At 39.4% G+C, this 25,649-nt stretch overlaps 6 protein-coding genes and 1 long non-coding RNA gene across 10 annotated transcripts; 3 read left to right on the forward strand and 4 right to left on the reverse strand.

Annotated features, from left to right (window-relative positions):
* Positions 1 to 545: 545 nt before the first annotated feature.
* Positions 546 to 2,908, reverse strand: LOC111657143 (dual specificity phosphatase 29-like). Its single transcript, XM_023409191.2, has 3 exons — positions 2,780 to 2,908; positions 2,336 to 2,553; positions 546 to 2,015 (listed from the first exon to the last, which is right to left on the reverse strand). Exons 1-3 carry the CDS (start codon positions 2,905 to 2,907, stop codon positions 1,783 to 1,785), a joined length of 579 nt encoding a protein of 192 aa, XP_023264959.1. The 5' UTR covers position 2,908; the 3' UTR covers positions 546 to 1,782.
* On the forward strand, positions 1,266 to 3,742 carry LOC147818963 (uncharacterized). Its single transcript, XR_015437442.1, has 2 exons — positions 1,266 to 1,376; positions 1,834 to 3,742. It is a non-coding gene; the product is annotated as an uncharacterized LOC147818963 (long non-coding RNA).
* LOC111657141 (dual specificity phosphatase 29) lies at positions 2,849 to 8,724 on the reverse strand. Of its 2 annotated transcripts, XR_015437441.1 has the most exons (6): positions 8,458 to 8,724; positions 8,155 to 8,225; positions 6,707 to 6,891; positions 5,444 to 5,664; positions 4,359 to 4,663; positions 2,849 to 2,929 (listed from the first exon to the last, which is right to left on the reverse strand). XR_015437441.1 is itself a non-coding variant. In XM_023409189.2 (5 exons), exons 3-5 carry the CDS (start codon positions 6,859 to 6,861, stop codon positions 4,437 to 4,439), a joined length of 603 nt encoding a protein of 200 aa, XP_023264957.1. In that variant the 5' UTR covers positions 6,862 to 6,891; positions 8,155 to 8,225; positions 8,458 to 8,723; the 3' UTR covers positions 4,193 to 4,436. The 2 variants fall into 2 exon arrangements, 1 of the variants encoding a protein (XP_023264957.1); XM_023409189.2 differs by lacking the exon at positions 2,849 to 2,929 and having other exon boundaries at positions 4,193 to 4,663; positions 8,458 to 8,723.
* A 132-nt stretch (positions 8,725 to 8,856) lies between these two features.
* Positions 8,857 to 14,021, reverse strand: LOC111657144 (dual specificity protein phosphatase 13A-like). The gene is made up of 3 exons (XM_023409192.2): positions 11,893 to 14,021; positions 11,460 to 11,677; positions 8,857 to 10,898 (listed from the first exon to the last, which is right to left on the reverse strand). Exons 1-3 carry the CDS (start codon positions 12,018 to 12,020, stop codon positions 10,687 to 10,689), a joined length of 558 nt encoding a protein of 185 aa, XP_023264960.1. The 5' UTR covers positions 12,021 to 14,021; the 3' UTR covers positions 8,857 to 10,686.
* On the forward strand, positions 11,108 to 21,367 carry samd8b (sterile alpha motif domain containing 8b). 3 transcript variants are annotated; one of them, XM_023409186.2, is made up of 6 exons: positions 11,108 to 11,175; positions 16,825 to 17,400; positions 18,176 to 18,271; positions 18,408 to 18,525; positions 18,627 to 18,777; positions 19,544 to 21,367. In XM_023409186.2, exons 2-6 carry the CDS (start codon positions 16,844 to 16,846, stop codon positions 19,846 to 19,848), a joined length of 1,227 nt encoding a protein of 408 aa, XP_023264954.1. In that variant the 5' UTR covers positions 11,108 to 11,175; positions 16,825 to 16,843; the 3' UTR covers positions 19,849 to 21,367. The 3 variants fall into 3 exon arrangements, with proteins under 3 accessions (XP_023264954.1, XP_023264953.1, XP_023264955.1); XM_023409185.2 differs by lacking the exon at positions 11,108 to 11,175 and adding an exon at positions 15,744 to 15,881; XM_023409187.2 differs by lacking the exon at positions 11,108 to 11,175 and adding an exon at positions 16,251 to 16,469.
* Positions 14,115 to 15,724, reverse strand: LOC111657142 (dual specificity protein phosphatase 13A-like). The gene is made up of 3 exons (XM_023409190.2): positions 15,151 to 15,724; positions 14,826 to 15,043; positions 14,115 to 14,689 (listed from the first exon to the last, which is right to left on the reverse strand). The coding sequence occupies exons 1-3, from the start codon at positions 15,303 to 15,305 to the stop codon at positions 14,478 to 14,480; spliced, it is 585 nt and encodes a 194-aa protein (XP_023264958.1). The 5' UTR covers positions 15,306 to 15,724; the 3' UTR covers positions 14,115 to 14,477.
* A 506-nt stretch (positions 21,368 to 21,873) lies between the features above and the next one.
* On the forward strand, positions 21,874 to 25,620 carry LOC111657081 (non-selective voltage-gated ion channel VDAC2-like). The gene is made up of 9 exons (XM_023409059.2): positions 21,874 to 22,009; positions 22,639 to 22,710; positions 22,838 to 22,887; positions 23,482 to 23,634; positions 23,727 to 23,779; positions 23,876 to 24,103; positions 24,255 to 24,405; positions 24,600 to 24,657; positions 24,755 to 25,620. The coding sequence occupies exons 2-9, from the start codon at positions 22,644 to 22,646 to the stop codon at positions 24,844 to 24,846; spliced, it is 852 nt and encodes a 283-aa protein (XP_023264827.1). The 5' UTR covers positions 21,874 to 22,009; positions 22,639 to 22,643; the 3' UTR covers positions 24,847 to 25,620.
* Positions 25,621 to 25,649: the final 29 nt, after the last annotated feature.

Here is a 25,649-nt window from a genome sequence, read left to right on the forward strand (position 1 = left end):
TCTTGTATCAAGCCTCTTTAGACATCACAGTTTTAACTGTACGACGCTGGATTGCAGCAGTTAAGACTCGGTATTTTGAGAAATGTGAATAAATAAGTGGAGCATTGTTTATTTATAGGCAACCACTGTCTTTGTGTTGTTCGAGTGCAGCAGGGGTTTTGGCAGTTGTGCCACATTTGTTTTAATGGGCCCTGTAATATCAATTGTGCTGTGTATTAGACATGAGCTTAAAGGACAATTCCAGTGTTTTTGTATCTTTAAGCTCCTAAACTACATATTATTTCTATATTTTTTGACTGTTTTTCAATCATTTCCAACCAAAATGAAAACAAAACCTTTTCAAGTTATTTCTGTATCATTGGAAACAAGTCCAAGTCAAGTCTGTCACAGCAAAATGAAAGTCTTTCAAGTAACTGAATACTGACGTTTAAAATGACACGGCATGTGAACATGTTCCTGCTCAAAGCAGTTTTTAGCTGTTCTTTAACACGTCTAAGATCAATTCCTTTCAAGGACTGCCATAGTCAATGAATGTGAAAATGATATATATTGCAGTGGCTGTTGTTTATTTTTACTTTTTACTGTTTCAGGATTTTAGCAGTGCAAAAAAGACAGCAGAAAGTATCACGTCACGTCAAGTCTTTAGGAACTCAAGTCTCAAGTTCATTAGGTCTCACGGCAAAGTTAAAGTCAAGTCTGAAGTCCTCATTTTTGTTGGTGAGAATGATTTGAGTCTAAGTCTCAAGTTTTAGGTCTACAGCTAACCTTTCCTAATAAAATTAACACATATTCAGAATCAGCATAACATCAGGAGATGAAATACGTCACCCAATAAAGACTTCAGGAAAGTATAATAGAGGTTAATAGCCCATAAAACAAAAAGAAAAAAAGAAAAAAAAGAAAAGAAAATGGACCTTGATTAAAACACTCTAAACCATAATAAAGAAGGAAAATTTCAACACAGAAAGTTGTACATATTTGTCTGAGTTGTTCTAGAGGTCATTTCAAGTTTCTATTTCTATCTTATGCTCATTCTTTGGAGCAGTATTTAGGGGCGTCTTTTGTCTTCTCCTTGAAAAATCAGCTCCAAAGCTTCTGCTGCACCAAACATCTAACTGGTCACATCCTTCTGTCTTCACTCTGTCACTTCAGTAAACAACTTCTCACAATAAAACAGCACTGGTCTGGGTATACAGCAGGAATACAGCCAAGGCAGGCGAGGCCTCTGAATCAGACACTCTGATTGGCTGTGACAGCACCCACCGGAGCCAATAGGAATGTCGTATTGAGTGACGTGACTCTAGACGCAACTAGCAAGGAATGTGGATGAGAATGATCAATGAACACACAGAGAGCGGCAATGCGCCAGGGAAACGGTAAGATTACTCCAAATATTTCGTCACTTTTAATATCGGTGTATCGATCGAAGTCAGTGAGTTGCAAGGGCTTGTTAGAAAGCGCCAATCGTGTAGTTTAAGGAGAAAAAAAACGGCACGTCTGTAACTCACACGGTCTCAGAGTAATGACGCTCCGAAGACAAAGTGAAATTTTGAGGCCTCTAAGCTCCCAAGAGCCTGAGTTTAATTGAATAAACTCTTCACTTTGTTTTTTGTCAGTTATGTTATTATTTTTGAGATAAGTTGTCAAATGAAAACATGTGAACTTTTGATGTGATGGATTAGACAACTTAAGCAAGTTTCAGGAGTATGTTAAAAAAAAAAAAAAACTGAGGAAACACTTGTTCTTTAACATTAAACCAATCACACTGGACCAAAGTCTCTCTCATGGTTTCTTATCTCCACTTCTCTGTGTTTTTGTTGTCCTCCTCTGCAGGGCCACCGTGGAGTCCAGGTGACGGAGCTGGTTCAGAAATCCAACATTGGGAAGAATGTTTCTGTGCTCGCGCACGACCTCAACTGCCTCCACCAGGTTAAGTCTCTCTTTGACCATGAGGAAGGCCAACACAAGAGTCGCCGAGCGGCTGATTCCTCGAGCACAGTGGACGAGCACCTTACCTGTGGACAAGAGACAGTGTCACCTCAAATATCAGTGTCTTCTGTAAAGATGGCGAACAACTCAGCTGGCCACAAAACCCCAACGTAGACCTGTGAGAGTTTAGTTTTGATGGATGACATTTATTCACGCGCTCTGGCGTTTTGTACATGCAGACTAAACAGAAGTTTTGAACCATAACTTCCCAGATTTATTTAAAATTACAATCCAGTTTTCAGCTTGATGATGCATGTTGCCAGATTTTTACACCTCAGTATACTGAGCTATGATATACAGTCTTATTACACTCCTAATATTTTCTTTGGCTCAAACGGACTCCTACCTTTCTGGCTCAGAGCGCCATGAATGAAATCAGACGTCTCAGTGAAGAATGGGCTTAAGTCAAAATCTTTACAGTCTGTTGCTTCTACTCCATGATACAGTATGTTGGTGTCTTTGTAGAAACATGGCCCCGTGTCAATGTGCTGGGGGCCATCTGCAGCGTTCACTACATGTGTTATTCCCAGATTCACTAACAGGGTTTTATCCTGAGCTGTAGCCCTGTAAACAACACAAGAGATGATACAAGATATGCAATTTGTTGTGATTCTCCTTGCCCTTGAGCAGCTCCGTAAGCATATGTTTGCAAATGCATTACTGGTGACTGAAATGTACAGATTCTATATTTGTCCCATCAGTTGGACAAATAGAGGACTTGTTTGCAGCGACAGTTTCACAATCAGATCACCATATTGCAGCGGGGCCCTGAAGTGAGAATGTCACTCACGCGTCTGCGATGTAGAGGTTGGGCCAAACCTCGTTGACAGCTCCAGTGGGGCGTCTGTTCGTCAGCAGACGGCTGAGCAGATCGCAGGTGGGTGGTGTCTGATACTCTGGCTCCTCCTCTGGGCTCATATCTGCATCTTTTGCTTCGGTGCTGTCATATAATTATCACAAATTACACAAATTTAAAGTTAGATAACTTCCCCAAATACTCGATGTTCCTGGATGGAAAACTTGTGAAGTCGTTGCAGCTTCCCCTGCTCCTGTTTTTCATCCTGTAGGCATTTAGTAAACATGAACCATATTGGTGCTGCTTGCTCTGTTTTCCATCTGAACTGGATATCAGTGTTGTTTAGAGGCTGAGCCCCGCTGGAATGAGACAGCTGAAGATGCCAGAGTCTGGGGCAGGAGCAATGTGGACTATTTATTCCTCAGATGACTGTGACAGAAGCCAGGCAGCTTGTGTTGTGACAACTTTAACTACAGAACCACAGCAGTGCTTACAGTTGTAATGTAACTCAAAACATAGAGAGGAATTTTTTTGTCTGGCTTCCACACTGAGTCACTTCAAACCACATCAATTTGTACCTAACACAGGGAATTTAAAGCTAAACGCTGAGGTTATTTCAGCTTTTAATTTTAAACAACAAATCGTCTGACGAGACTAAACCAACAATTAATTTATTTTACAGACATGACTGAGCATACACAGGGACATAGTGTAGTGTTGCCACTGATGAGAGAAGTAACCTACGCAAGATTAAACTAGTGTAGCTTGATGAATTAAGCTTGATTAAATGATTTCAGCTCGAGCTCCTTTTAGTAGCGATTTTGGAGCTTTCCATCACATCACATGATTTTTGATAGCAGATTGATTCTACCCATTTGTCATGGAATTATCGCTGATATTTGATTGCTGATATTTTCTATTTTTTTCTGAGCACATTAAAGTTGCCCTATGGAGTTTTTTTGTGTTTACATTCACTATTTCTGTGTGTATTCTAAATGTGTAACAAAGGTGTTAATGTATTTCCTCATACATGAAATGTTTGCAAAGCTATCTTATTGCAAGCTTGCAGTCTTCTTCCTTGCCTTTGTTGGTGCATTACCACATGTCTTCTCCTTACTGCCACCATCAGTCAGTCAGTGGAGTAGTGTGAAAAACCACTGGCAGGAATGTGTACCTCATGGGCCCAGTGCTTGCCTTGCACAGGCTTGTGTGTCCTCGTGCACATGCACAATACAAACAAAACTGGACTCACTCATAATAGCATTGCTCCATAGTTCTACCAGTGATCAGAAACTCCTCAGTGTATCTTTAAGGATTTCACCTCTACATTGGAAAGAGCAGTTGAAAAAGCAGTGCAACCTTGAGATCGGTTTAGGCAATTGTAAAAAAAAGTTATATGACATCCAGTGAACCTCCATGGGTTTTTTTTATTAGTTCCTGATTGTGTCTAGACAGACAGTACTTGTTACTAGAATAAATTCAATATTGGTTTTGGTCTTTCAATGATATTTGTTTATAACAATAAAACGATGAAGTTACAGGCTTATCTTTTTATGTAGTATAGGGTACTTACATTTTTTCAGAAAAAAATAGCAACTTGGAAGTCAAACACTGGCAACATGGTAATCCACGATTATGACCTGATTTTATCTCAAGTCCGCCCGTTGGCGCTGCAGCTCCTCGATGATCCTTGGAAGTGCAACTGTTTGTCCAGCTCCCTGAGCTGCTCCAGGAAGCCGGCGTTAGGTGAGATGTTTCTGTTGGCGCTGACAGCCTTAATTGCATCCACCAGCGTCATGTTCTCGTGAATCATCAGATAGGCCAGGACCAACGTGGACGAGCGGCTGAGACCCATCGCACAGTGGACGAACACTTTACCTACCAATCAGTGGAAACAAAAACTCAACATCCATTTCCTGTGGATCATTTCAGAGCTCAGCCAATCCCTGCTGGCTCCCTGTCTGTATTTACAACCATGCAATGACTGGATTATTGTGGCGAACTTTATTCTAACTGTCTAATTTGTTACTCCGCTATGGATTAAAAAGCTGTGCACATCACAGAGAAGAGTACTTCTAACTCCTGACTAAAAGTTTTCAACAATGTTGCAACAAATGTTTCTACACACGGTAATCCCTGGTTCCTTATCGGGCTTGAGGATTAGGGCGCAGAGGAGCGCGTAATTGAACTGTCTTGGCGTCTGTGTATTTCTGCCGAGGATTACTGTAGGCACCGCCACACACTGGAGCCCCCGATCAGCCAGCATGTGAAGGAGGAGGCCTCATCTTATTACTGTCATGTCAGATACTGACTTCACTTTGCATAACAGGCCAGGCAGGCACAGGCCACAAACATAATTGTGTAATTTCCATGTCCAATAAAAGTGTTGCTTACAAATTACCAGGGCAATCCATTTAAAACCAATTTTCCTGGCCAAGGTCTGAGCTTATGAGAAGATTACCGTGGGGGAAAGATATTAGCTTGATATTATGTTTAGTGTTTGATTTGCATTTTAATGACTAATACAACTGGGGGCTGCTGTAATGGGAATTGACTGACAAATGTTTCACTACCTTACCTTGCAGAAAAAAATTGTCTTCCCCAAGTTAATGTGTAAAAATGACGAGGAATACCTTGAGCACAGTGAGAACTCCTCACCTGTGGGCGAGCTCAAAGCCTTCTTGATGAAATTGGCTGCTGGGTAAAAGAAGGGACTCAAGTTAAAGGATGGCATGTCAAAAGCTTCCACTCCATGATAAGTGATTTTGGTGTCTCTGTAGAAGCTTTGCCCCGTGTTCACGTTGAACTTCCCATCAGCAGCGTTAAGTACATGGGTGATGTGGTGAGCCTGGAGTGTCCTCTTGTCTTTGGCTGCGTACCTAAAGAGAAAAAGCATTGCCTGATTATCTGTCAGTGCAGGCAAATGAAAGAAGGGTTGGCTATCTCTATGAGCACATTTCATGATAGTAAACAACACATGTGTCTATTGTGTAATAAGGAAGGCTTATAAATAATTTATAAGTTGTCATATTTATGATTAATAATACATTTACTAATGCTTTGTAGGTCAGTAATAAGCTGTTTAGTGCATAAATTAGACAAACTTATGACACATTGTGGAGTAGTTTGCTTTGTCTTTTAAGGTAACACACAAGGTAATGTGCTAATTATTAGCATCGGTGTCTAACAACAAAAACATAGCGGGTGAAAACTTGAAGGATTCATTAATGAAAGGTCCAGCATTGTTTCATTTACATTTGGGCTCAAAGTCTCATGACCACTTAAAGCTACTGTACAACTTCTAACTTCTTATTGAAGAACTTTAACACCTTTGTGGAACCTGCGATAACTGCTTTTTGCCACTAGGGGGCGGCAGAAACAAGGAGTGAGCATCGATATTTACAGCAAACTTGTTGGTAAACAGTTGCTAATTTATTTGGCAGACATGAAGCAGCATTATCAGTTATTGGGTGTGGTGTTTATGGCCGCCTGATGAATGCACTACCAATTTTAACTCTGTTAATATCTGGATATGTAGCGGCTAAATGCTCCATTGTGTTCACCAGCTTGTTGCTAACTTTTCTGTTTGATGCTAGGCAGGTTCCATACTAGTGATTTGTTTAGCCATTTTTTTTTTTTTTTTTTTTTTTTTTTTTTTTTTTTTTTTTTTTTTTTTTTTTTTTTTTTTTTTACTGATATGGTCGAGCAATGAGCTGAGAGACCCTGAAATGTGCCATAGAGCTGAGGGCAACCAAGTCAGGTGGCAATTCTCTGTGGGTTCAACACTACAAACGACATTATTTATGTACGAGTGAGGCATTGTTAATAATAAAAAAATGTAAATCCTTTATTAGCCTTAGTGTAAAGTGGTTCTGAAAATAGTTGGATTTTTATTTTTATTTTGTTATGTTCCAGTCTCACATGTCTCCAATATAGATCCTGGGCTGAACTTCATCCAGATGGTTGCTGGTCCCTGTCTTTGTCCACATCAGCCTCTGGAGCTCTGAAGCCGGGGGGGTCTCATACCTGCCGTCCAACCCCTCAGGGCTCGCCAGGCAGCTAAGGCCTCTGGGCATGTCTGGACACTTGACTTCTGCTTTTACAACCTGCCACACAGAGGTACCACATACTCATATCCTCAAAGAGTTTAACCGGAAACATATGTTATTACAATGAAACTTGGACCTCGCTGAGTGCTGAGAAGTCGTCAAAAGGGTCAAAACTGTTTGGTTTTTTCTTTGCTTTGCTCATTTACAGTTTAAGAAAGGAAATGTGGATACAGTTTCAGGCACCATCAGATTTTCCTATTAATGCTAAATAACTCCACAGATAACTTCTAATAGGCTTTATTGAACTGAGGGCATCATTTTAGGTAGGTATAAATACAATAAATACGATGTGGGATTATAGCAGGCATACAGCCTTTAAATATAGACCATAATCATGTCAATAAATGCACTCCACAGATGAAAAGGCCTATAGGAACACATAATTGTAAGATGAGATGACCCTGTGATACTCTCATTATTTCATCTACAGTTCAGTAGCGCTTGGTAGATGTATTTATCTCCAGAGATACAGAAAATTGTTATTCAAGGCTTATAAACATCAGCTTTTCATTTTCTGCAGGCAAGTCTAACCTATGCATTTACAATTTACACACTGGGCTTTAGAGAGACTTATACTATGCATACTGTATACATTAGCATCCATTTAGGCAGCTGTGTGATTCTGCTCCAGGCTGGGCACGTACAAGTGTTGTGTATGCATTGTTATAGTAAAGAAACCAATGGCAGCCCAGCTCAGCTTCTCATTTGCATTCTGCTGGTGTATGGAGACATAATGTGGCACTCAGGGTTTGGAGACTTATTGTTGTGTCCACAGGGATGAGTCATTGAGACCAAATCTGTTTCAGTGACCTTTTGTTAAGCTGCCGTGGCATATGGAGGTGCACTCAAACATCATGATGGCTTTATCCATCTCTGCATGTGCATGGTTGCAAGTGTGTCACTCAGGGCATGTGTATGCAAGAAAAGCTGCACCTTACCCAGTGTACGCTCCATGCATATGAGTATGTAAGTCTTGAAGGCAGAGGAAAGTGTGTCTTTGCACAAGTACAACATGTGCCCAGAGTACCTGGAGGCTCTTCTTTCTCCTCATTGATCTATAAGTACAACCCTTCCCTCCCTCCCACAGTCAGGGCAGAGAACTGATTTCCCTGGTGCACATGTTGAAGTGCAGCACTGCTTTCATAGCCTCCCCCCTTAGGCTAACCTGTCCTTCCTGCTCTACTTCTGTGTAATTAAAGATGCTATGTATGGGAAAGTGCCCACGGTTAACATGGAGGGCAAATAAAAATGGCTTTTTACCTCCTCCGGGCCTCTTCTTGGTGGTTTTTATGAATTACACCTCCCTGTTTAGCCTTTTGGATGTGGTTCGTCTGGATTTGTGAGCAAATTAATGACAGAAGAAAGTGTAATCCATCAGGCAATGCAGTGTCATCACAGTGTATTCATATTGATAAGAGTGTTTTATGAACATGTTTACCTTGCAAACAAAGGTACACAGTATAAGAGATCCATACACTACAATTTATGTACATACTAAAATATTTTCCAACATGGACCTCTATCTAACAAATTTGTAAGAAAACATTGTTAGTAGACACTTGCCTTGGCTGGAAACGTCGCTTTTTCAAGGTCTCTCTGTAGAGCTACATGTAGGTCGACAGCACAACTGTCTGCGTTCTCCTTGGTAATCTACCTGCAACCTTTTTTGCTATTTTAACATCTGAATCTCAGCCCAAAATAATTCTGGCATCATCTTCTGCATTCCTTAAAGGTTACCCGAGCTGCCAGCACAGGAGGGAGGATAGGACACGGCTTTTTCAATAGCAAGAGAATTAGATCAGTGCTGCTGTGCTTCAGCTTAAATCTGACACAGTCTTCTCTACAGTGAAATGTGTTTAAATCAGCACCTGGACATTTGGTCGTCAGGAGTTTCTGATGTCTTTTTCTTACATATGGATTATTAAATGAATGAAAGCACAAAAACACACCACACACCATAGGTTTCAACACACCATCAGAAAAACTGGTAACTTTAAACACATCTTCACATACTCAGTCTTGACAAAAACATAAGAAAAAGAATTATACAAGTGTAGAAAGATGAACATTTCTTTTTATCATGTAAACATTCTTTGCAAAACTTCCTAAATTTACCTTTTTCTCCTTGTATCCAAATAAAATATACACATACGAAACTCATATATTAAAGCTGAACTTCTGCAATACAGAGCAATACAAATCATGTCATTTCATTCAGTGTAGTTTTTCACATTCTGCTGTTTTTAATCATAATAATCACGGGTTATTTGCAATGAGCTGCTCATTTAAACAGATAGAAATCATCACTGGTGTCAAATTCTACTATACAGTAGATGCATGTGTGTGTGTGTGTCTGACATCCCTAATGTTTCCACCGTTAATTTCAAGGACAGTCAAAAGAACGGAAACCTGTTGATGTACAGTAGCAATCAGCTCAACCAGCTTGTCGAAAACAAGGAATTTCATACTGTGAACACTCATGGGTTGGTCTTATTAAAGAGACAGTTGCTGTGGATTGATTCCCGTTTTAAATTTGAATGTTCACTTGCAGAAACATTTCCTTTCTTTTCTGAGTCATCTATAGAGTTTACTAAATTATGATGCTTTGTAAAAAAGATTTCATAAGACATTTGGTCCATTTGTGCTGTGATACAAACTGACATGCTGAAGAAAAAGCCATCTTACAAGTGTGAGAGGTAAAGACATAGTTCAAGACATAAATAGTCATAAAATCTCAATAGCATTAGTGCTCTTGTTGCTGTTTTCACTTCACATTACATTAAGTTTCAACCAAACCAACCAAACTATCTTTTTGTTAAGACATTCATTGTCATCAAAAAGAAAGAAAGTCTATGGCCATGTTAGCGAGTCCATGAAGAGGTAGGACAGCTCATTACAAACCAGGCAACAGATTTGGATTTTAATGGAGAGACATCTTTTCAATTCATTGTTAGATCCTCTCCAAAAATTAAGTAAAAATGTAAAGCTTGGCCTGAGGCTGGCGCCGGAGGAAAGGTCATGTTGCTACGGTTACCTTAACATCTCAGACACAGTTTTTCAGGCTCAGCTGCTGTAAGTCATCAGATTTGGTGCAACTTTCTTCCGGTCTGACGTGTACTTTGTCAGCCTCACCTGTACTGAATGCTAACACTTGTTAGCATATTAACATGTCTACTACTATCATACTTCCACGCATATGAACAAGTAGCTCACTGGATGTTAACATACTGTTAGCATCTAACATTTACAATAACAATAGCATGTTAATCTGCTAATGTTAGCATGCATTGTTTAGTATGTTAGCGTGTTAATGCATACAGTTAGCATGTTAAGATGCTAATGTTTGACATGTCATGTAAGATGCTAATATTCAGACTGACCTGAAGCAGCAATATGTGTTGCAAGATTGTTATATTGGATTAAATATGAAGATTTTGCGTGTGCCAGTTTTGCCTCTTTAATATTTAGCACTTTAATATGTAATTATGTTAGTATATCAACATTTAACATGCTAATAAAAAAAACTGAGGGATGAGGCATTGAAATGCAGTGGAGCTATACAGCTCTCTGATTTAAAAATTAAGAAAAAGTTTATGTTCAACATGCTAACATGATATGTCCGTGCTAATCTCAAAGTACAGCTGAGTCTGACAAAGTCAGTCATTAGTTGAACCAAATTTCACGACATTCATTAGCTGTAGAAATATTTCAGTCTGGGCAGTTGGACCAATGAGCTGACCGGCATCACCATCCCTCGCTGTGTGGCCGAAGACTGTAAACTTCTTCTCTTCATCACAGGATCTGACAAGTTTTCTTTTTTCTTGTCAGCTGAAGATCCAGGTCCAACAGCAAAGCCAGGAAATTCCTGTTGGGGTAGATGGCTCTCTTCTGGATCAATTTCTTCAAAGCCTGTTTGAGCGGGAGGTGACGGTAGATCATGAGGTACGCTAACACCAATGTCGATGACCGGCTCATTCCCATGATGCAGTGCACCAGAACCTTCCCTGAAGAATAGACAAGATGAAGGGAGAGGGGCATGTGAAGGAAGGATTAGTGAGAGGCCTCAGTCTTATTAATATCATACATGGCTGCTCGTCTCACGCTGTGGCCTTTCTTTTCTCCCGCTGTGAGCTAAAAATAGTACCCACAATTCATCGCCTTTGTTCATTTAAGGTCCCTTTGCAGACGGGCCCCGACTGTCTCTTTAATCCCAACTCGTCCTCTGCTTGATAGGTTCTTTGAAAGGTGCCATGGTCACATTATAGACTTAAATTCTGCAAGGTAAGACCCTTATTATTACTGCTGGCTGAAAATACACTTACATACCATTACAAGCTGTGCTACATTGTGGTGACAGGTGACATTGAAAGGACAATGTGATGGGAGCATTTGAGTGGATGGGTTTATAAAGGATTTATGGAGTGAAATAAAAGATGTGATGTGCAGGGATTTAAAAAAAGGACAATATTTTTGCAGTAAATGACTCAATTTTTATCGCTTCTGAATTCTATGATAAAAACTCAATGTGCAGAAACATGATAATTTATGTGAGAAAAAAACCTTACCATCAGGTGTCTTCAGAGCTTTATGAATGAAATCAGCTGCAGGCTGGAAGTAAACATCCAGATCAAAGTGTGTCGAGTCATCTGCTGGAATGCCACAATACACAAAGTCGTTGCCATAAAAGCCTCGGTTCCCTATGCTGCCTCGCTTGGAGTGAGCAGCGTTTAATACATGAGTTATACCTAATTTCTGCAAGGCAGCCTTGTTTTGGGCTACTGCCCTAGCAAGACAAAGAGACAGAAAGAGGTTCAAGACTTATGTGAAGGCTAAGCATCACAGCACAATGATTTTATGTCAGTGATATTTTGGCAGGAGCTATGTCAAAGGTAATGACCTTGGGAAAGTGTTTAACATTTAAAAGTAACAGGTTTCACATTTCCTTGCAAGACAAAGTCATAAAGTCTGGTTTAAGTTTGAAATAAAATGTATACTTACACATTCCCTATGTATATGTTTGGCAAGACCTCGTCAATCTGATTTAGATTAAGTTTACATGAGTCCAAAACCTTCTGCAGATCCTTTACAGTCAGATATTCTTTTCTCTTGCCGTTCAGGGCTGACATTTTGAGTCCAAATTCCCCGTCTTGGATCGAATCCTGGTCCAAATGTTTGTTGTATTAAAGCAGTTCCCGTCTACTCCAGCTCAGGGTGATCTGTACGAGCAGGTGTTTATCTGCTGTCACTGGACAGTTACCCAATTTAGTGCTTAACCTAGCGTGTAGTCTTTCACGTGCAGAGGGCAGAACAACAAACAGTGCAGCCCGGGTTCTGCTTTTCACACCGCTGTGGGATTCTAATTTAATAATCCTCATACAAAGATGAATCACACCATAAAGCAGTGATAATTGGATGTAATTATTTTGAAAATGTTTAAGTGCATTGCTTATACTGGATGACGGGAAGTGCACTATAATGCAGCATTTATGGAACAGAAATACTGTAACAGCCTCATGCAACTAGTTTACTGCTCTGACATTAATATCTTGTGAAAGCAAATTGGATGAAAAGGGAAAAACATTAAGCTCTGCCGTTGGCTGCACATGACATCAAACAGCACTCACACTGCTGCAAATGTCTCTTTTAACCCTCCTATTATGTTGCAGGTCAATTTCACCCATTTCAGCTTTTAAATTGAAGAAAAACATAATTAACCTATCTTTTAAGCCATGAAATGTAATGACTTTTCCTCATTCAGGGTCATGAATGTGTATGTAAAATGTGGACGCAATGATGTGTTGTAAAATGTCAGTGCTGCTGTACGCAAAATCCGTAAATAAAGGTCTCTGGGTCATTTTGACTTGGAGTCAGTTATTGATTAATTATCTGAAGAGTTGCTTCTGATTATTGATGAATCTACAGTAGTGTGTGTGTGTGTGTGGGTGTGTGGTGAGAGTAAAACCCACCAGGGTATGTGCATAAAAACTGGGAGATTATGATGCATAACTGCTGGTGAAATTGTGATTCTGATTGTGGGGAGGCTTGGTTGCTGCAGTTAGTGTTTCTGTGCATACACTTTGTATTTGAGAAGCTGTGTTAAACACACAATTTCTCAAAAACAAAAATGAACTCTAGAAGATTCACCAGGAAATAAGAATTATATTTCACTCTGAAAGGCACCAATAATAAGAGGAAGAGATGTTTCTGAGCTGTTAGTGATCTGGGTTCTCTCTAAAGAGGATTCTATGTCTAATTCACAGGATGTAGAAGACCACAGACATCTAAAGATTGTCATGTTGTCATGGTCACCTTCCCCACAGCAAAGTCAATACAGACTGTGAGAGATTTAAAATGTATGTATTCCTTGGGCCTACAAAGTTGTTCAGCCCTCAAATAGGTTACATAAAATTGACATTTGAGCTTTAAGAATATGACACTGGCGTGTGGTTGGAAGGCACTCATCATTCCTGAGACTCAGAGACAAGGCGCTCTATGATTGGATGCTACTGTGCAAAAACGTTCAAGCTGGACCACCCAGACCCAGACCAGAATCGGCCACTGCAACTATGAGACATGTTGGCATGACACGTAAAAGTTGGCGGGTTTTACCTCCTTAAGAGGACAATGAAACCAACACCACACACCACATGTGGAAAAGAGTTTACGGCTGTGCTAGCCAAACTGTGAGACTCCACTTAGTCACACAAGTGTTTAATAATGTTTTCATCAATATTTCTTCCTTAAGTACTCCAATGAAACATCCATCACATGTGTATAAACAGTTAATAAACACATGATAAACATTTACTAGCTGTTTATACACATGTACAAATAATCCACTGGCAGGTTTAAAATGATTGATAGATCTGTTCAGAACTCATGAAAACATGATACATCAAGTTATCAAGCATTATTAGTTTGATTCCGTGACATCGGTAATTACACTAATAATCACTTTAAAATGTCAACTCTGCTTACAAATAAATTTGAGTGTTTTGAAAACCATCTATTGATTGGTCATATGTTGCTTATAAATGTTAAATTGGGGTTAAAATAAAATGGTACCACCACAAGTGATCCGACACAAACATACAAAATGTAATGAAAATTTGCAATGATTTTACTGTTAGGTTTATATAAGATATGTTTAAAAATGAGGTTACTGTTTTTGCGCAAGCACACATACATTCACAAAAAAACAAAAAACACACAGTCTTGAAAAGTTTTAAAATAAATATATCTCTTAGGTTAATTTGACCCACAACATAATGGATATAATTTTTCTTCAACACAACACAAAGGTCATCTTGCCTCATATTCAGTTAAGAAATGTATTCTGCCAAGTGCTGATTACACTTATCTATTAATATAAGGATCAGTATCGTGTGAAAAGGCAGCATGATTCACATCAAACGCAGCAGCAGAGTTGAGGAAAATACATTTGATTAGATATCATTCTTGAAACAAACTAAAATCAAAGTACAGTATCTCCCTCCACTGGCAGATACTGAATCATTCATTTGTCTTGAGGAAAAAAGGCATTTGAGGCTCTGTAAGTTAGAATATCAATTAATTTTGGTATTTCATTCAGTGAAGTGCACTTGTGATGTCTTGCGTAGTTTCACATCCAAAGCACAAAGCTGTTTGAGGAACCCTCTGTTTGGGAAAATCCACCTGCGCTCTTTGACCTTATTGATGGCCTCTAGTAGGGTGTAATGTTGGTGGATCATTAGGTAGGCCAGGACGAGAGAGGCAGACCTGCTGACTCCGACTGCACAGTGGACAAAAACCCGAGCTGGTGAAGAATAAGATTACAATGAGCCTTACGCATGAGCTGAATGTGAGATTTTATCCAGGATAAGATGGGTGACTTACAGAGAGGCCTGCATATGAAAAATGAGTGACATTAAAGCAATATGATGGGTATTTACCGCCAGTGGTGTTAAGTGCATTCTGAATATAGTCAGCAGAGGGAGAGAAATAGCGAGAGAGGTCAAAGGACGGTGAGTCATCTGCAGGCACTCCATAGTAATCCACGGTGGATCCATAAAAGTCATGACTCCCCTGACAGTGTATCTTCCCATGAGCTGCATTCAGAACATGAGTGATTCCCAGCTTCCATAGACTGTAGCGATCATTGGCCACTGACCTGTGCACAAAGGAAACAGGAATTATAATAAGAAACACATTAGAAGGAAACAAAATCTGGGGTTATTTTTATGGTAAAAACTGTCAAGAGCAATGCTGTAGACTTACATGTCACCAATGAACAGGTTAGGCCAAACTTCATCCGCGTGATTACCAAACCTTTTTCCTCCATACAAAACCTTCACCAACTCTTTCACAGAAAGAGTGGCAGGAGAAAGTGGACTATTTTCCTGTAGATTATTCATTGTTGACTGTATGCACATTTATATTTGCCTAAATAACTGCTTCTCTGAAACTCCTCATTTGTATCATTTCTTCTACCAACATTTATTTTCAAACTCTTTTGAGACTTTATTACAACCTTGTTGGTACTGACAGTGACAGGTGCTCCTGGTCTAAAATTAAAACAGTGACCTATATTCTAAATGTTGATCACCCTCACACCTTAAAATATTTATGAAGTACATTTTATTCACATTGCCAATATCTCAATTTGTGGCCTTCAACTGAACGAATTAATTGCTTTTCATCATAACAAACCCAAAACTGCAGAACTAAAGATGATGCAGTTACCTGTTTCCACCAGTAGGTGCCACTGTTGGACAGCTAGAGCCAAGCGTCATGTAGTTGGTTTTTACGTGCGCAGCTATTCTGGACATTACCGCCTAGTGTTGTCAACAGTCATGCTAACCAGCGCGAAGGGGAGAAATGATTTCCAACAAGCCCGGGTTATCGCAGCAAACGCTAATACGATTTATTCAGAGTCTTGTGAGATGCCGTTTAGCTAGCTAGCTGAATAAACACGTTTCCGTATCGTCTTCTGTTACATCTCAGTCCGGGTGAGTGAGCATAAGGCGCACGCAGTTATACGGCTTACAAATAGCATGATAGCTAACGTTAGCCAAAACTGAATTAGCCTGCTGGGCTGGGTTGTTGTGATACAGGAGAGGATGCTCTCGTTTGCATTCATGACTACCTCAGGCATACCTATGGTGATAAACACTGCCAGCTGCCAGGCTGGCCAGTTGTCTTACAAGATACTGAAAGAAATTAGGAGTAGAATTAGCTCCAGGGCCCAACTTAATGACAGCCAGTGATGTGGGTCATTGCAGGTGGATTTGAGTTACAGTTGTAAATCACGAATGCCACAGTCCTATCATATAATTTAAACCCTTATCATGTACAAATACTGACACTCTTAAGGATATCTGGGCAATCCTGGGAACAAACTTTAGAGACAGGGTTGTTGTCACTAACAGTGAAGTTAAGATAAAACGTGAATTAGTCCGTTCAGTGTGTAGGGAAGTGTCAGCCAAGAACAAGATTTGGGATAATAACCGAAAAGTCATTCTCCATAACTAGCACAAAAGTGTTGAAGTCACTGTTTAGCCTGGGGGGTGTCTCTGCCCTTCACCTTGATTTTTAGGGTGCGGTTTCCATTGTGCAAACTTATAGCAAATTCTTGCCATTGTTTGCCTCATATATTTGCTCAAATTGTGAAAGCTTAACCTGCTTGTAAAGCTCAGGAAATTGTTTTATTCTTGTTTATCACCTATAATTTTGTCATAACGTAAAGTTATTTTCTGTCTCTGTTGCATTCTTGCGTGGTGTGTTTGGAGTTCGTAGTGCTGATTCAGTGAAAATGAAGTGTGCTTAATAGTGCCTACTTCTCCTTAAGATTCCTTTGTTTATTTGGGAGGAAGTCAATAAAGAACTGATAACAGTAAGGCAGAGCTCAGTTGTTTGAGTTGCACTTATAAAGTTTGATGTTCTTTTCTCTAGCCTTCAGAGTGAGGAGGAAATGACCCAGCTGAGTGTCCGTCGCTGGACGCCCAAACACGTTGCCAAGTGGCTGAGGGAAGAGGGCTTTTGTGATTATGTGGACCTGCTGTGCAACAAGCACAGATTGGATGGTACCAGTCTGCTTGCTCTCAGTGAGTATGACCTCCGTTCGCAACCTCTGGAGCTCAAGGTGCTGGGGGACATCAAGCGGCTGATGGTGTCGATCCGCAAACTTCAGAAACAGAACATTGATGTGTTGGAGGAGCTGGGTCTTCCGTTTGACGGACACTCTCCTACAGGCTCCGGAGGCAGTTTGGATTGGCTGTGTAATGGAGACCCGGGCAGAGACTGTGACAGCACTGACACAGCACCAGTGGGAGAGGAGTATCACCAGTACACTAATGGAAAGTACAAGCAGCAGACGAGGCGTTTGGATCCAGAGTACTGGAAGACAGTGCTCAGCTCCATCTATGTGGTGTTTGTGTTTGGGTTCACATCCTTTGTCATGGTCATAGTGCATGAGAGGGTGCCTGACATGCGCACATACCCTCCGCTGCCAGATATTTTCCTAGACAGGTGGGTGTGTGTCAGCTCACATTTAGTTTTAAGCCACTCTATTTTACTGATCTGTGCCTTACAAAGAAACAAGTCAGCAGGTTAATGTCAAAGACAGCATGAAACAAAATTATATATTTTTTATCAACTGACAGAATATCACACCAGATGGTGGACAGTATAACTGCCCTACTTCCCTGTAGCATGTTTCTATTATTGTCTTCACATATTCCTGATGGGCTAGCTTTGGTTCAAAGAGATCTTTGAAAGTTTTTTCAAATGACCTACTTTGTAGTGTGACCTGTTGTTTATGACCAGCTCTGAGCTTTTCATTGAATGCCTTAGCTTAGTGGGAGAGGTGAGTTCAGGGACATGCCAGTATTTGTTTGGAGAAGTGAAACATGCTGAGGACATATATTCAGGATTGTAACAAATTTTACAGATTGCCGCAATCTAGAGATATTATTAGCTAAAGCTTTTAAAATCATTTGAAACTTTGACAATAGAAGAGAGCCTGGGAAATGTAAACTTTTTAAAAGTTGTGTATTGGGCGTTTTGTGCATATAAATGTGGTGACAATTTGAAATTGATTTTGCAAAAAAAATATTTAATTTACAAGGATATAAAACAGGGAAAAGCAACAAATCCTCACTTGGAGAAGCTGGAATCAGGAAATGTTTGGAATTTTTGCTTGATAAATGATTTACCAAAATTATTTTCGATTTAGTTTTTTGTTGATTAATTAAGCACCTAGTTGTTTCAGCACTGAGTTCTTTTTTTTTTCCCTTTTCAATAGCGTGCCTAGAATACCATGGGCCTTTGCCATGGCTGAAGCATGTGGAGTGATCCTCTGTAACATCTGGCTGCTTGTTCTACTGCTGCATAAACACAGGTAGAGTCCTGACAGTCTTTCACATCAATGCAGTGCAGTGTTGTCACTGCAGGGAATGTTCTGTGGGACACCTACAGTGTGTCCCATGAATCAAAAACGCGGAACAGTCAGGATGATTATTTCTCATGATTTATAGGTCCATCCTGTTGCGACGCATGTGCAGCCTCATGGGGACTGTGTTCATGCTGCGCTGTATCACCATGTTTGTCACCTCCCTGTCAGTGCCAGGACAGCACCTGCAGTGCTCGGGAAAGGTAACGCTAATCTGTTTTGCATGTATCATATCTTAAACACTACATTTGTGCCTTCTGGAAAGATCATAGTATTAATCGTTTCAATTTCTCCCTCCTTCTAGATATATGGTGACATGTGGGCCAAACTGCAGCGAGCTGTGGCCATCTGGAGTGGTTTTGGGATGACCCTGACAGGAGTGCATACATGTGGTGACTACATGTTCAGCGGTCACACCGTGGTCCTCACCATGCTCAACTTCTTCGTCACAGAGTGTGAGTAGCTTCTGTTGACACAGTCTAGCTGCTTTGATTTACATTCAGCAGGGAACAGAAACACTTAACTTTATACTTCAAGAGCCGCTTAAACCTTTAATGTTAATATTATGGTGAAATGAACTTGAAATGAATGAATAATAACTGAATTTGATTTTTAAAATGCCAAGTCTTCCATTAATGATCTTTGAGCTCAAATTAGCTATGTGGCTTCTCCCCTAATATTGCAGGTTAATGAATATCTGAAGCATTAACCTGACAGATTTACAGGCACTCCGGTCTTTTCACAAATTCAGATCTATTTCAGCCTTATCATTTTCCATCCATCCATCTAGATTTTAAATGATGAAATAATCTTTTTATTAGTGACACAAGATGTAAATGCACTAAACACACGCTGAAATATGAGTTATGAGCTGTTTTTATTTGGTATGAACACTTAAATAACCTTGAAATGTCACAGTGGTTGCCAGATTTTGTCTTCATTCTTATTCATTCATGAACATCATGAGAAATTATGAACTGAAGTTGTGAAAACAGGGTTAAAATACTAAATCATGAGAGTGTAACCATATTTGTGAATATTGTCCTTTTGTCGCCACACAGTGTTTTTCTTTGGTACTACAACTGAAATTTAAAAAGTAGACAGCTGTAGTCTGAACTGGACAGAAATGGCCTTTCACATAAGAGTATGCTATACAGCTGGTTGGTATAGTGTAAATCCAAATAAGTATTCAAAACTGCTCTTATTGCTTCTTTTACACAGACACTCCACGAAGCTGGAACTTCATTCACACCTTGTCCTGGGTCCTGAATCTTTTTGGCATCTTCTTCATCCTGGCTGCACACGAACACTACTCCATCGACGTGTTCATAGCCTTCTACATCACTACCAGACTCTTCCTATACTACCACACTCTGGCTAACACCCGGGCCTACCAGCAGAGTCGACGAGCGCGCATCTGGTTTCCCATGTTCTCCTTCTTCGAGTGCAATGTCAACGGGCCCGTCCCCAACGAGTACTGCTGGCCCTTCTCTAAACCTGCTGTGATGAGGCGGCTGATTGGATAAAGAGCGGGAGCAGCAGCGGTTCTGTCAGACACTACTTAACCTGTGCTGTTTTGTCTGCTTTGTCAAGTTGCCAACTGAGGCGATGTGTGATATCCTCATCAACAAAGACACCTGATGTCATCCTGTCAGCACCGACGCCTGATGGGATACACAGAGCCATACCTTCTTATATTCTGGGATGTAGCTTCTAACCTACTTCCCCTGTCACCATTTTTATGAGGATTAAACAAAATCGACAAAACCCTGTAGAGTCTCTTAAAAGCCCTATTAACACTCTTTGCTTGAAACTGAATACAGTGGAGATATGTCTAATTGATTGGTTGCTCATTTTTCTTCTAAAGGGATATAATTTTATGTAGCATGAATTGCTTTTTTCAGTACCTCCCAACTTAAAGTATACTTAGTATATGGATAGCACAGGATAAATGGAAGCCACATCAGACAATTCTCAGGCAACACTGTATCTTATCTTTCCCAGCAGTTAGGCATTTCTCATGCAATTGAAATACCTAATCATTTCAAGGTTTTGATCTTGATTCTTGACTGAAAGTTTTGTTTTACATCCCACTTTGTAATTTATCAAAACATAACTGTGGACCACTGGTGAAGCAATATGTAAAGATCTACCTTACAGTACTGCTTGTTTCTATGTTGCAATTTTTTCATCTTTTTGAGAAGCAGATGTTCTGAAAGTCTTCTGCATTCCTTGAGATTATGCTTACATTTTGACAATGTTACTGAATGCTGACAGAGAAATTGATGGCTCAATGTAAGATAAACTGCAATATATATTGACTTTGTTTTTATTGTTTACGCAGCCTGCTTTTTCTTTACCAGTCCTGGAAAAGATGCATTCAAGAAATGTCTTTATCGGCCAAAAACCTGGAATTAAAGATTTTTTTCCAGCTGTCTTAAATATAATTCCATTTGCCAATTACCTTGAGTCTCACGATAGGTTTGTCTGTGTAGAAATGTCCCAAGTCTATCATGTTTACTGTTGGATAGTTGTATAGTGCTTTTTTAAATCATCATACAGTGTAAATGACAAGACCCTAGTACCATTTGAGCTTTCCCAGATATTAATCCTTTGACATTAATCTGTGGTGATAGTTCTTAAAAAGGACCCTTAAATTTGTAGGAATTTGTTAATATTAATTTATTTCATTTTGTAAATGTTGATAGGTATTTTTATATTTGATGTACAGAGTTACAGCAACATGCACATGGAGAAATATGTTTACAGTTGCTCTTGACTATGTATTTGTTTGAAACACAATGTGCTATTTAAGTGTAATGTTGATTTCAGATTGGCCTCTACATTTCATCCAGTGGAACTTGCCACTAGTAAGAGATGTTGTCATTGCTTTGGTCATGACAGCACGTTAGGAACATCAATATTCTGAATGACAATGACCATTAATAGAGGAAAGATGCCGTTATGTTCATTGCTTCTGCAAAGCCACATAACTTGTTTCATGTCTTGTCCAGTCATTTCCATCAATAAAGAGCTGAAATCAAAGACCAGTTTCTTATTTTTTTTTCTATCACTGCACAGCCATATAATTAATGAGTGGTATAGATAGATACTGTGTGCAGGCATAAAATATAAATAGTTCATAAAGTTGTTGAAAGCCATTCTTTGCTGTGCATGTCAAGCAATAAGCACGTGATGGTTAGTGGGCAAAACTTAGATTTGATGAAAGGATGATAAACAATAATATAACAATTCTGCACTATATATTATTTATATGCAAGATTAAAATAAGTAAATAAGATAAAGATAACTAAGCATTCAGTTACATTAGCTTATTGGTTGCCATGGTGACTTAGCAGTCTTCCACTTGCCGGTATGCTCATAGCACAATTATGGCAAGAAAAATGTTTGCAAACGAAAAGAATTACGTTTGCTGCTGTCAAACCACAGAAAAAATACTGAATTAACTGGCCAAGAATCACAAAATGATTTTCTCGCTCCGATTTCAAACAGGCACAAAATAAGCAGCTATAATTTCGGGTCCTTGCGGCGCCGAGGTCAGGAGGGTGTTTGTTGCGGTGTCTCCTCCATAACGTCCTACACTTGTCTCTGCCGCTTTTTCTGCATCTTTTGTTATCTCATTAGTTGACAACAACATCAACAACAACAACGACAACACTAATACTAGTAAGTAATTAACCATATAATTACTCATATTGTTAATGTTGTATTTCGTTGGAATGTCGGCAAGATGGCTCTCAAGCGTCCCGTTTGCTAGCTAGAGAACGTACCCTACCACACTGCGTTCAAACCCCTTCAGAATACACTGACTGTGTAGATGATATTTCTTATCACTGGCAAAGGTTCATTCCTATTTGAATAGTAAAAATTACGACCAGCAATGTTTACCTGTACATGTATCTAATTCACACAAAATGTCTCTGATTTTATTTAAATTTTAGTATTAATCAGCACATACTTTATTAAACATTTTGTTATACAAACGACTGCTTTGATAATAACATTCATGCCGAAAAAAAGACATGTACCTGGTTACTGTAAGCAGACAGTGAAGTGATTCAGACAAGCCTCCAGTGTAACCTTGACAATGAATAGCCATGACAACAGAAGCAGAGCAATGGAGACCGTAATGCAGGTGTTTGGCAATACTAATATTTTACACTTAAACACCTTATTAGTAAGAAAATGCATATTTTTCTGACATGTACACGTGCATAGATTCAATAAGCAAGTGCATTTATGGACCTTTGTCACCATTTAAACCACACTACAATTTTTTTTTTTTTTTGTGACAGGCATAATGGCAGTTCCTCCAGCATATACAGACCTTGGAAAATCAGCAAAGGACATCTTCAATAAGGGATACGGTAACTGGAAGCAAGATAAAAGGCACTTATATAAGGGTGTATTTATTGAACTTCAGAGGACAGGCTCGCTGTTTGAAATGCATTACCAAGCCCAAGAAGTAGTTCCTTTTTGTCACTGTCCTTGCAGGTTTTGGACTGGTTAAGCTTGATGTGAAGACAAAGTCTACAAGTGGAGTGGTGAGCTGAACTGCTAATAAAAATATACAGTAGTGCGTTGTAGGAATTATCAGCTGATTTCCTGTTATCAGAGATAGTACATTATCAGCATATATATTGGCTGATAAGTAATTGTTAAGTAATTGCTGTAAAATGCCAGACTATGTATGAGGTCATTTATTTTAAAGTTTATTTTTCAACTGTAAAATCTTCAACTTGGTACATATTTTGGTCAAAAATCTTTATTAGCCAGGTTTAACTTACTAGAAGTGTTTATTTTGCATTTTTAATAAATTTAAATGTATTTCTTCTTTTTAAAAAAAAAAAAAAGATTTTAAGATTTTTATTTGGCATTTTTTGCCTTTGTTGGACAGTTGATAGTAAAGAGGCAGACAGGAAACAAGGAGAAAGAGAGAGGGCATACAACATGACATACAACAAAGGTCCCAGGCTGGACTCAAACCATGGATGTTGAGGTTATGTGCTGTGTGCTGTAACCCTTTACTTACCAAGACGCTCCGTAAATGTATTTCAGCTGTAAGTAATAGATGATAAACTTCTTAACCTGTATTGTTTTCAGGTAGAATTAATTATTTCCACTTGTATTCACTTTAGGAATTTAAAACATCCGGCTCGTCCAACATAGACACCAGCAAGGTCACTGGAGCCCTGGAAACCAAGTACAGGTGGGCTGAGTATGGGCTGACGTTCACAGAGAAGTGGACCACAGAAAACACACTTGGAACAGAAATTTGTGTTGAGGATCAGGTAAATTGAAAACTCTGTGATGTTGCTGATTATCCCACTAATGATACATTACTCTAAATTAAGTGTGATGTTGGAATGATTTTCCTCTTTAGATCACCAAAGGGCTGAAACTTACTTTTGACACTACATTTTCACCAAACACTGGGTAAGCTACAGTTTATATTTTAATTGGAAAGCCATGACTTTAATCACTGCTCAAAGAACACCCTTCTAACTTTGCTTCTTCATTTTTCATTCACAGCAAGAAGAGTGGCAAGGTCAAGACAGCTTATAAAAGGGAATACCTTAATGCTGGAGTTGATGTAGATTTAGATTTTGCTGGTCCTACTATCCATGGAGCAGCAGTAGCTGGCTATGAGGGCTGGCTGGCTGGCTACCAGATGACCTTTGACACAGCCAAATCCAAGATGACCCACAGCAACTTTGCAGTTGGCTACAAGACTGGGGACTTCCAGCTCCACACCAATGTGTATGTTTTAAGATCAACAAATATTTCAAGGATGAGTAGCTTAACTGCAGAGTAACACTAACAGCTTTCCAAGGAAGTCACTGATTGGCTGATCATGTGGTATTTTGTCAGGTAAAACTGTGTTGTTTTTTTTTGGTTTTTTTTTTTCCAGAAACGATGGTTCAGAGTTTGGCGGATCCATTTATCAGAAGGTGAATGATAAACTGGAGACCGCTGTGAATCTTGCCTGGACAGCAGGCAGCAACGGCACTCGCTTTGGAATTGCTGCCAAATACCAGTTAGACTCCAGTGCCTCCATATCAGTAAGTTCCAAGGAGATTATATTTACCTTTTCTGTTTTTGCAGGACATCTCAAAAATGTGGTCAAATTTGGTGGGAAATTAGGTCATGGTATAAGGAATAATGATGTTTGATTATTACTGTGCGTTTTTGTGTCGCTCTGGATTAAGATGTGCTCATTCAGTGCTTTCTAGTTACATGATATGCTTTTCTCCAGGCTAAGGTGAATAATGCCAGCTTGGTAGGAATTGGATACACCCAGACTCTGAGGCCTGGTAAGAGCCATCTCTACTTTAGTATAGAATTATAAACACCACCAAACATTATGGACCTTGATGTCACTTGTTAAATGATGTTACATTTTTATTCCAGGTATGAAACTCCTCCTCTCCGCACTGGTGGATGGGAAGAATATCAACGCTGGTGGTCACAAACTAGGTCTGGGCCTGGAGTTGGAGGCATGAGGATCTGCTCTGCCATTTCATTAGAAGAAGGAGTATATCAGCTGAATCTGACCTGAGAGTTTCTGTCTGGTCAGCAACAGACATTTTAAAGAGATGAAGCCAAAACAAAACAAAAAACAAGCCGAGTTCTCAAGCACTGTTAAGATGGAAAACTTTCCAGTAGCCTACCTTCATCGTGGTTACAATAACTAGTCATGTTACAGTCACATCTACTTATTAATCAGTTATTCCTTCTGCCAATTTGTTCTCCATAATGAAAGAAAACCCCTCCTCTGGGTGTTGAAAGTTGGCTTCCTTAGTTTGACAATCCAGGACTGGTTTAAAAAACCAGAACCTCATTATTTTGCTCAAGTGTGATACTATAGAATGTAAATCTGAGCCGTTATTTTGCACAGTAGAATACCTACCTATACTGAAGCTCTTTCTCCTTTGTTTTATTTGCACATTTTATTTATTTTTGGTAGTGATGTTCTGCCTGTTGGAAGTGTTACTCCAACAAAATATGCTTATCAAGACTGGCTGGTCTTCACTTATCTTCCTAGAGAAGCTTAATTGTGCTGTGCGGTGCGTTTTAGACCTCCACCTCCTTAAATACCTGCTTTTAAGTTGCAAGAAAATGCTAAATGGATTTTTATTTTCCTCAGTGTCACATGAGTGAGAGAATATCTGAGTGTATCATCTATTTTCTTCCCATTTTTGAGGACTGTGACACTAATCTGGAAGCAGTTTGTGTGTTGGTGTGTGTCTACCTTTGCAATAAAGTCCTGAAATCAACCATTATCCTCTCCTGTAATTTGACTACA

Source organism: Seriola lalandi, unplaced genomic scaffold, assembly GCF_002814215.2.
Source record: "Seriola lalandi dorsalis isolate HSWRI2012SDOR001 ecotype SW California unplaced genomic scaffold, Sedor1 jcf7180002054383, whole genome shotgun sequence".
Lineage (NCBI taxonomy): Eukaryota > Metazoa > Chordata > Actinopteri > Carangiformes > Carangidae > Seriola > Seriola lalandi.